The sequence below is a fragment of the Gavialis gangeticus genome, unplaced genomic scaffold (genome assembly GCF_001723915.1).
Source record: "Gavialis gangeticus isolate Ggan-Ray unplaced genomic scaffold, GavGan_comp1, whole genome shotgun sequence".
Taxonomy (NCBI): domain Eukaryota; kingdom Metazoa; phylum Chordata; order Crocodylia; family Gavialidae; genus Gavialis; species Gavialis gangeticus.
This window is the reverse complement of record NW_017728996.1, coordinates 24,190,857-24,201,856: the sequence shown is the minus strand read 5'-3', so window position 1 is coordinate 24,201,856 and position 11,000 is coordinate 24,190,857. Positions and strand designations below refer to the sequence as shown.

Here is an 11,000-nt window from a genome sequence, read left to right as displayed (position 1 = left end):
CTGAAGCTAATACTAGCCGCTTCACACAGGCCTACTAGCAAGGTACTTTGGAGCTATCTTGGGTATAACTACATATAGTGTAATCACTGGAGTGAACAGAATATAGGCATGGTTTTATGCCATGATCCAACAAAGACATATGCACCTCTGACTTGCAGAACATGAGTAGCTCCATTGACTTGAACATGTGAGGAAAGTGGTAGTCTTGCCTGAGGATGTGGGCATAAGTACATTTGCAGCCCTTCAAAAAGGCAGCACTTGGTATGTTCTAATTATTTTGTGTGAATGAGCTAAGAACAATTCAAATTCAGTTCAATTCAGTTCAAACCCCAACTTTAACTCTGCTTTATCCAGAGTTAAAGTTGTAAATTTAAATTGTTCTCAGCTTTTTCACACATAACAATTAGACTGAAACAACTGCTGCCCTTTTGAAACATTCCCCTTTGAAAGGGCTCCAAACGTATGTGTGTCCACTCTCTAAGAAAGTGGTTCTCAACCTTTTTAGGCTCCAGGCACCCCAAGGCGTGGGGAGAGCCACACGCATGATAAAGAGATCAGGAAAACAGACCTTACGATAAGTGGATGAGAACTATGGGACTCTTCAGCCTGGAAAAGCGTAGGGTCAGGGGTGATCTGGTGGCCACCTATAAGTTAATCAGGCGTGCTCACCAGGATCTGGGGGAACGTCTGTTCACCAGAGTGCCCCAAGGGATGACAAGATCAAACGGTCACAAACTCCTCCGTGACCATTTCAAGCTGGACATAAGGAAGAACTTCTTTGCTGTCTGAGCCCCCAAGGTTTGGAATAGACTGCCGCTGGAGGTGGTTCAAGCACCTACTTTGAACACCTTCAAGAGACATTTGGATGTCTATCTTGCTGGGATGCTATGACTCCTATTGACTTCCTGCCCTTTGGGCAGGGGGGCTGGACTCGATGATCTTCCAAGGTCCCTTCCAGCCCTAATGTCTATGAATCTATAAATAGGCTTAAGGCAACCATTGGAAAATGGCAGCTCTGACTTTCCATTCATTTTTTAACTACAGGAATATAAAATGGGCAATTCTTCTGTTGCAAAAAACTCAGAAAGACCACAGCATGTCCAAATGCTTTTGACACTGTGGTTTCCTATTTGAAATCTCTACATTTATCTTGTGAATCATTAGCACAACTAACAGTGTTACCATTTTATCACCTCGTGGCACCCTTAAAAGGACCTTAAGGAATCCTGGGGTGCTATGGCCCGTGAGAATCTTGCCCTAAGATATTTCCTTTAGGACAATGTCTTTTGATTTTTAAATGCATCTTTCTGCATGCTCAGAGCAGTCTGAATGTAAGATACTTTCCGAAAACTCATTTAAGACATGATTTCCACATTCTTTTCATTTGAGTCTGTTCATGATTTCTCAGTTTGCTTACTGAAACTATGTAAGCAGGACCATAAAGAAAATGGCTATTAAAGTTTGTTTATTTTATGCTTACAAGAACAGTAGTTTAGATTATTTTATTATGTTCCAGACAGTGATTGCCCAATGAGATAATATAAGCAAAGTAAAGTAAATGAGAAACAGTTTAATTATAAAAAGCACTATTTACAAATACATACTGGTACATTTGCAATTGATAAATACTGGACATAACTCAACTGTCTACAGTACATGCAGAAAAGATTACCTTGGACAGATCCAGGATTAAACCATGGTGGCGTAGCCAAAACCCACTTTGGCTGTGTGGCACAGCACAATGAATAGGGTCATTGTGCATGTGTCATACAGTCGAAGTGGGTGTGGCCACAGGCCCTTGCTGTGATCCTGGATGGGAGCTTACTGTCATGACAGCATAGCACCTGCCAGAGTTCTGCGTGTGCTATGAGCTTAATGAGCACCAGTGTAGGGTCTGCTTGGAGTCGCTGCTCTCAGGAGCCTGCTCTGGTTTTCTCTTCCCTTCCCTCCTTCCCCATCCTCCATCAAAATTCAGCAACAGGGGAAAGAAGGGGACAAGGCAGTGCACAGCCCATGGGCTCTGTGACAGCTGGGGATTAGGGTACTGCTCATTCGTTTCTTTCCTCTGCTGCTGAATTCAGTGATGAGTAGAAGGGAAGGAAAGAGCAAATGGCAGTAGGCTACGGAGCTGCTTGAAGGCAAGAGCTCCAGAAAGACCAGCCAGTGAGCTCATATTGCTCCCAGCACATGTGAAGCTCCCAGCAGGAGGTCTGCTGACATGCCAGTGTGCACTGAGAATTTAGTGTGCAGGAGACACACAACCAAAGTGGGGTGCAACTGCACTGTCACGCCCCCTTTGGTTCTGTCCCTGAACACTACTGACATATCACAGCAACAACCAAATTACAGACAGACAGAAAGACAGAAAAAATATTTGGAAATTTGGACATTTATAGTCCCAAGCTTTATCTGCAGCCAAGGAAGAAACCACACCACTTGATTCAGATAACTGTATGAAAATGCACAACGCTAGTTAAACAAACAAACAAAAAAAAACTGTACAGCCTTACAAAGCAAACTTATTCCAGCAAGCTTTTCTTTAGGATTCTTGAATCAGAGTTGCTACTGGAATTTCTGGTAATGACAATTGAAAGATGCTGTGTAAAACAGAAATGGCAAAAAAGTCAAAAGTAGACAAGCAGAAAGAGAGAAAGGAAGAAATAACAAGGAGCCCCAATAAGGTCTAGAAGAGAAATTCTTCCAAATCCCTGTCATTCTCTGGACAACTTCATGGATCACCTGCTGGCTTGATTGATTTATTACTTGATCCCCACAAATAAAGATTTTGCACACCCCCAATACTGCACAGATCAAAGTGTAAGAAGTACTGCTTTAAAACTAACCCTTCTTCTTCAGCATATTTTTAAGTGGAGTGCCACAACCTATTTTTAAAAATGATCCAGAGAATTAAAAATGATAAATTAATTCTATTCTTTGGGAGATATATTTGAATCTGGTGTTTTGTTTTATACCATGGAATAGATAGGGGTCACTTGTAAAATTTAAATATCAATCCAGACCCGGGGGCAGATTTTTAATTACCTGGCAGCTTAGTTTCTTTGGACCTAAAGGTTACAATTGGACCTATACAATTAACAGACCAAAGGTGGACAAACTTCCTAACCCTTCTAGCCACAAACTGACATCCTGACGTGGCCAAGAGTCACAGACACAAAACTTTCAAGATACGCTAGCTCCAGATTACCAGAATAAGTGCCATATACAGTCCCCCACCTCAAATAGTAATTTGTAGATAAATATTCTTCAGGAGCTGTATTTAAACTGTCCAGGAGCCACATGCAACTTGTGAGCTGCGGTTTGGCTATTCCTCTCATAAACTTCAGACAACATGGTGCCAGAACAGAATATGGGATACTGCCTCACTTTTTCCATGTGGTTGTATTAGAAGCAGAAACTTGGAATTACAGGTTTTCCTTTCTGAATATAAGCCTGCTTCTTCCTTTTACATATAAGTAAAATGAAAAAACAGGCATGTGTATATGTGAAGAAACAGGTTTATTTTCAGAAAGGAAAATCTCTAATTCCAAGTTTCTGCTTCATACATATATATCAGAAACTTGGAATTAGAGATTTTATATGTATGTATGTATACATATGTACACACATGTATATATATAGTAAAAAATGTTCATCAGAGAAACACTTGATTTTGCAAAGATAGTAGGAAGTGCTGCTCTGCATCTCACATCATAGGACAGGCAGCCCTCTAACGATAAATACAGAGCAATGACTATCAGAAAGATAAAGTCATCTTCCATCATTTACAAAACAAAGAAGAATTCCTCTGTGACATTAGCTTCCCTATGACTCTCCCTGCTGCCTGTTTTACTCCTGTGGTATAATAGCTACCAGGCTCATCTCTCTTTTGCAGAATTTTAAGTTGCTTCCTTTTAGTATGACCTATTAGTTTTTCAGCTGGCAGTAAAACACTAAGCATAATTTTACAAGAGCCCCACTGAATTTTCCCTTTGATGGCAGTTTGGCAGTTTATATCATGTGTATCTCATTGGGTGCTGTGCCACATTCAAGGCTGACAACCTGTGAATGTCACAAGAATGGCCCATTTGCAAATATCTAGTTGGTCTAATAAAAGATACCACCTCTACCACAAGTTCTGATTCCATACTGAAAACAGAATTTATGGTCGCCCTTTAGTCTGAGTTGCCTTCTAGTGATAAAAGTGATTAGACCATTTTCTCTTAATGCAATATTTTGCATTATTGCTAAAAGACTTGCTAATCCCTTTTTCTATAAATCATGGTCATGTAATATCAGTCAAGGTATTTAGACATTGTTATTAACGTTATAGTAATTATATTACTACATGAATAGTTTCTGTGTATGGGATACTTTTCTCCTGTTTCACCAGATCCTACTACATATCCAAGAGAACTTCCATGTGCTGATTTAAACAGGTGATCCCAAGGTTAGACCAAACAAGGCTGGGAGCCAGGAACTCCTCAATTCAGTTTCTAGCCCTGTCACTCACAACCCAATCCCTCAAAAGAAACTAATTGTCCTGTGTTTAATTTCCCCATCTGTAAAGTGGGGATAATATGATTTGCAGCACCAAACTAATAAGAGAGTTTTGAGGATGAAATGTTGTTGAAATGGAAAGCACTGAGGCAGAAAGTTGAAGTTAAGGGCAAAAATGATTTTAGAGACTGGATTGTTCTGATGCAGGGCTGAATTCTGCTGTTTGCCAGGGTAAATTTAGAATCAGTCCATTGACTTCATGACAACTGAGCTGTAGGAAAGTGGATTTTGGCCCCCTGTATTTGGGTTCCAGCCAAGAATCACAGCCATGTTTCAAATTTACAACCCTAAAGATAATGGCCGAAATACATAATTGCATTTAAGTGGCTTCAAGAGGTGCAGGAGAAAATATGGTTCTGTGTAGTTGACCATCTCTGTCTCTTTGTCTTAGTGGACTTCAAATTTCATGTTGTAGATCTATATAGATAAAGGTTGTTTTAGGGGGAAAATGTGACAGTTAGTAGGATGTAGTATTGGAAGGCTCTGATGTCCATATATCCTTAAAACTAGCTTATGAAGCTAATCCCCATTGTAAATCACTTCATGTTTGCACAAGTGGAATCACAGATGAAGTATAAAAGGAGAGATAGGTTGGGAAGCTTTGAAACTGATTCTACAGCACACACTTGAGGTAGTAAGAATGGAAATTGTGAGCATTTCACATCGAGATCAATGTCCAAGTATACATACACCATCAGAGGAAGATAAACTTTAAATACATACAGATAGTTGGCTGTACCCTGCTTGCTTCTTCCGTCTCTAAAATCATAAAATCATAGAAAATTAGGTTTGGAAGGGACCTCAGGAGGTCATCAAGTTCAACCCCTTACTCAAAGCAGGACCATCCCCAACTAGATTTTCCCAGCCAAGGCTTTGTCTAGCTGGGTCTTAATAACCCCTAAGGATGGAGATTCCACCACTGCTCTAAGTAACCTGTTCTAGTGCTTTACTAAAATGAAATCCACTCCCACAACCATGATGAAGTTGTTTTTCCTGTGAAACATTGAGGGATCTTTGAAGGTTTGTTGTGCAAAACTTCAGCATTTTTGTCCCCCAATTAAATAAAAGCGGAAAAGAAGGATGTGTATTTTTGTGCAAGCTGGCTGGCCTTCTGCATATACTCGATATTATATTAGCGTATAAATCAAGAAAGCTGCTGCCAAACTCAACTGTGGGAATTTTTGTTTTGTTCTGGATGGTTAATAAATGTTGTTTGTTTTTGAGCTCCTCTTATTGCAAATTCCTCTTTAAATGAAAGAGATTACAGGCTTTTTGAAAATAGATGGAGCTGTGACAAGTTAAAATGCAATCAGAGCGGAAGCCAAATTAAAATGGTGCATAGTACTTCTGTATGTGCTGTCTGCATTATACTGTGCCAGGGTGCTTGGAGAGGTTGCCTGAGAAGCAGCCTGCAGGTGGCGAGGGGGGCTAATCAGAGTGTCACCTGACTGAAAGGGGGCCGGGCTTGAGCCATATAAGCCCAGGGCCTGAGCTGATCTGGCACTCTAGCCCTGAGTGCTACAAGGAGAGGAGCTCCTGGCAGCAGGGCTCCTGAGATAACCGCTGAGCTGGCAGTAAGCTGCACTGAGCATGGGAACAAGGTCAGAGCTCAGGGATGAGCCAGGCCTTGGAAGAGGGAGGCATGGGAACAGGAGTGGGTGAGCTCATGAGGGCTTGGGGCCCTGAGGGCAGAGAGTGTGTCAACAGGACCAGGGGCCTAGCGCCTGAGAGGGGCGAGGCAGGCCTTGGAATATGTAGGCCTGAGAACAAGGGTGGAGAAACCCAAAGCATGAGGAGAGGCAGACAGAGGTCTGTAGCCCAGGAGGGGCAAGTGCCAGGAGGCCTGAGGTTGGAGCCCAGGTGGAGCAGATTGCCAGCAGGGCCTGGGAACCCAAAAGTCTCATTGGCCCAGAAGTGGGGCCAGGGCCCAGAGATAGACCAAAGGTCAGGGACCACTGCTGGAGACTGCCAGAGTCAGGGAGCCTGGCAATCTCAACTGCCCTAGGAGCGGAGCCAGGGCCCAGAGTGGGGCCAAGGACTGAGGATCACAGATGGGGACAAAGGGAGCCAGGGAGCCTGTAGCCTAGGAGAGACAAGGACTGGGACTGGGAGCCCATATGACCAGAGAAGGGCAAGTGTGAGGAGGGCCTGAGAGCCTAGAGCCCAAAAGGGGGGAATATCAGCAGGGTCAGGGAGCCATGAGGTCTGGAGCCCAGGAGGGGCAAGCAGCAGAGGTCTAGAGCCCACAGGGGAATATCAGCAGAGCCTGGGAGCCTGAAGGTCTCACCTGGCCTACGTGTGGGGCCACAACCAGAGACTGGGAGGGACAAGGAGCCCATAGCTTAGGAGAGGTGAGGACTGGGGCCAGAAGCCCAGAGCCCAGGAAGGGGATGTGTCAGTATATCACCTCAGAGGCTTGGGAGTGGGAATTGGGGAGGATGTAACTCACATAATTGGCTGTTAAGGCAATGACCACAGGCACCTGTGGTCATAAGGATAAGAGCAGGCTTGGGAAACCTTGGCAGCCTTCCTCTCCTCAGAAGTTAATAACATCAAAGCATGGCAGGCAAGTAAATGGGCCCAAAGGGAGCCAGACTGGCAAGAGCTGAACAGCCATCAGGGGGGATTGTGACTACCCCTACAACAAGCATTTGCTACATATACACATACAATATGCAAGTCCTAGTCCAACTCTGTGGCACAATCCACCTCTTCCTAAGACCACATGGACTTCTCCGTGTATGACTAGAATCTATGTGGAAGAGACCGCTTAGTCCTGGGAATTGTGAAACAGGGATTTTGCATTTCTCCAGTTCGCTATACTTTTTTTTTTAATCAAGTTTTTATGAGAAAAATGTTAGAGATCAATGCCCTTTGTAGATGAAATGAGGGGCATGTATGCATGACACGTTAAAGTGGGTTAAATGCTTTTGCATCCCTTTAAAGGTGTTGGTGTTTGCACACATCAGCAGCATATTGCACAGAAATTCTAGCTGCTGTAGCAAATTCGGCAACATAATGCGCTTTAAATGACTTGGGGAGCAGCAAACTAAAACTTCTGTGAGGAGTTTTAGTTTGCTGCTCTATAGCCTCGAAGCGAAACACCGGGGTCCGTGCAGCTCAGGGGCTCAGCAGGCAGCCTGGCAGCAGCCGAGGAAAGCACACTCCACCAAAGAAAAAAGCAGGGAGCCTGATTTTTCTTTTTTTCCCCTGGAGTCTGCCTGAGCTGCACGGGGTCCCAGTGCTTCCCTCTGTGGCTGTGGTGCCTCCCAGAACCACCTGAGCTGGGTGCTGCCTGGGGTGGGGGCCACTGCTTCCATGGAGGGAAGCACCAGCACTCCTCTGCAGCCCAGGGACTGCTCCGCCCACCAGCAGCTTGCCCTCCCTTCCCTGCCACGGAAGAGGCAGGTAAGTTCGGGTATGTGCACAACCCTGGGGTTTAAAAGGCCCTGCACTGAAGTGGTGTTTTGAAAAACTCAACACTTCAATTTAAGGCCCCAGTTTCATCTACACATGTCCCAATTCTATGGTTATATCAATAGGATTCACAAGTTGGTTCCTGAAGAAATCTAATAAATGCAAATTAAGCAATATCTCTCAGTATTTTTGTGTACATTTTCTTTAAAGAAAGATTATCCAACTTCTGGAGGCAGGAAGTTCACATACCACATGGGCCACATGGACTCCAGACACCCTTCCCTCCCTCCCCTGATTTCCATCCATGCTGCATGGGCAGCCTAGACTGCTCCACCCCTCACAACACCAGCAATGTGAGCAGCGCAACCTCCCTCATGGCTGTGTGTGAGCAAACCAGCCCCTCTCTTACCATGCAGGCAGCCTGGATCTCCCTCCACCGTGTACAGTGACCCCTCCCACTGCCTACCTTTGCCCCACCCTCAGGAATGGGGGCAGGAAGCAGAAGCCAGAGTACAGAGGGAAAGCCTGGGGACCCTGGCTGCTGCAACAGTAGAAGCAATGGGTGGAGCGGCAGCTGGACAGAAGCCTGGGGACGACATTTTCATTCTTCATGGGGCAGTTGTGGTCTGCAGTTAGACAGCCATACTTTAAAGGCTTTCCCCAAGTCTGGGCCTGAAGAACTAGCATCATCACACAATCTCCACCATCCAAGAACTGGAATTCTGTCACAGAATAAAGCCTCCCCTTACTCCAGACTCACAAAAGTTTTTGTTTATTTGTTTGATTGTTTTGAGAAAGTGCCTGTGAAAATCATAAATAAAAAAAACAAAACAAAAAAACAAGTGCAGGACACACAAATGCAAACATGGAAACCAATGTAGCTGCACATACATGTACACTAGCGCATGTCTACAAACAACTGTCTGATGCAAGTATTTATAAAATGTTTTTCTGAATAAATCAGGCACTGGTCCTGGAACATTAATATCAGTACATTTTTTCACTCAGTGAAGGGTTAGGCTTATACTCCCCTAAGAGTCTGTTTCACTGTGAAGCCCAGATCCTGTGTAATAAGAATACTACCTCCTACCTCCTTGGTGTGGGTAACAATTACAGTATCTGGCAACTGGCTAGAGATAACTTAGAAAATCTTTGCTGACATTTGAATGGTGGTAAATTAAACTGTTAACACTTACTATTCTATTAAGTGTTCACTTCATCACCAATAGTAATCAGATGAATTTTTAAACTAAATTTCTTAAATGTTCAGAAACTCAGTGAGCTCTTGAATCTCATCGTGGCTCACAGTATAGCAAATTCTGCATCCAGTCTTATTAGTTTAAATCTGGGTTAATTCCAGCAGAGCAACAAGGCTGAATTCAGAGCTGTACCCAGTGTCTTTCTTCAATAAGAAGTATAAAAAGCTCTTCATAAATTAAGGCCTACTTCAAGATTAAATGAAACATCATCTATTTTTACTGAAACAAGTCATTGATATAACAAAGCCATGATGAACATAAACATTTTCATTGACCATATGGGAAATGCAGAAGTTTGTTTTAAAAGTTTAATCTTCAATTAGATTTTTCTGTTATACCTGACATTGACCCCTATATGACATCTGTATCAGAAAACAAACTTCCACTACAATATGTTTAATTTAAAACACAACTATACTTTATGACAGAACCATTTGCATGAATGTTACATGCATATTGTACCTTTTGCTGCCTGTTGACTCCATAAGATTTGGAAAGTTCTAAAAGAACGTTGTCCAGTTGCTGGTTGTAATGTCCTAACTTTTATACTGTGAAGCAAGGGCACTGAGCAACTGGTAATACACCGTACTAGGCCAGCCATCTCCACAAATGGAGTGAAAAAAACACTCCTCTGTGCCCTTGATGTTGGTCCAGTTGCCCTGTAGGTATAAAAAAAATCTTATTAAAACCAAGTTGCTTGATTAATCCAACTCACATCTGTATATTTTTATGTTCAGGAGGTCACAGCAAAGAGAAAACCCAGCCATATCCCTCTAATATTACACTGTAGAATGACTTAAAGCACAAGGCCTTTCCATCAGGTGATGTCTGTGGAATTGAAAGATGATGACTTACCCAGGCATTCTGCCAAGTCAGACTCAGCCTGACTTCAGCTACAGTCACAATTATAAACAAATTGAGCAAAGGTTACAGAAATATTTTGTTCTGACTTCTAATTCTTCAGTCCAGGATAATGACTAACAGTGCTTTCCTTGCTCAGACTACTGATTATTTTATGCAACCAGACTGTTCTATGCAAAAGAAAAACCTTTTCATGACAGAGAAGTTTTAGTTTAAGACCTTTCACTGATTTAATTTCTGACACTGAAAAGGGGAAGTGAAACAATGAATTCCATGGCCACACCACATATCTCCACATGTAAAGAAAGTCTCATGGATAGCAGCTAGCAGTCCATAGAGCACTGCTTTCTCTTTAAAATCATTCACCTCCAAACTCCAGTCTACTGGAGTTGTGCATGGTTGCGCATAGTATGGGTCATATACTAAAGACACATATTCTTTGTACTTCACCAATATTTTAATGAGACTGTTTTAACTGATTTAAAAGTAAGTATCTTTTTTTGGTTTTACTTTATTTATCAGCTCTCAGAAGATAAGAGCCAGATATGGAGTTACTACAAATGTGACACTTCTGGGTATTAGAGTTCCATATTGGGCAGATACGGGCACATCTATACATGTGCTTTAATGCCAATTAGCCTATTTTAATGCACATTAAAGTGTCACGAAAAACCCGTGCACTTTTGCTAATGCGCATTAAAATAGACTAATGTGCACTATTGTGTCACTAAAACCCATACTCTTTAGTTAATGCACATTAAAGTAGGCTAACGTGCATTTTTCTAGTACCTCACAATGGAGGGCACTTTTACATGTGCTCTGGGGGTGACGCCTTAATTAGAGCAGTTCAGAGAGCCACTCTAATTAAAGCACCACAGCATCTCATGTGGCAGAGTCCCCATGCTT

At 42.8% G+C, this 11,000-nt stretch overlaps 1 protein-coding gene across 1 annotated transcript in view; it reads right to left on the bottom strand.

The window, feature by feature from the left end:
• Positions 1–11,000, bottom strand: part of LOC109288582 (NAD(P) transhydrogenase, mitochondrial-like) — a 137,640-nt gene that overhangs the window by 117,073 nt on the left and 9,567 nt on the right. Inside the window, exon 2 of the mRNA XM_019504156.1 lies at positions 9,696–9,892. Within this exon, the coding sequence (XP_019359701.1) occupies positions 9,696–9,834 (139 nt within the window). The 5' untranslated portion in view covers positions 9,835–9,892. The remainder of the gene's footprint in view (positions 1–9,695; positions 9,893–11,000) is intronic.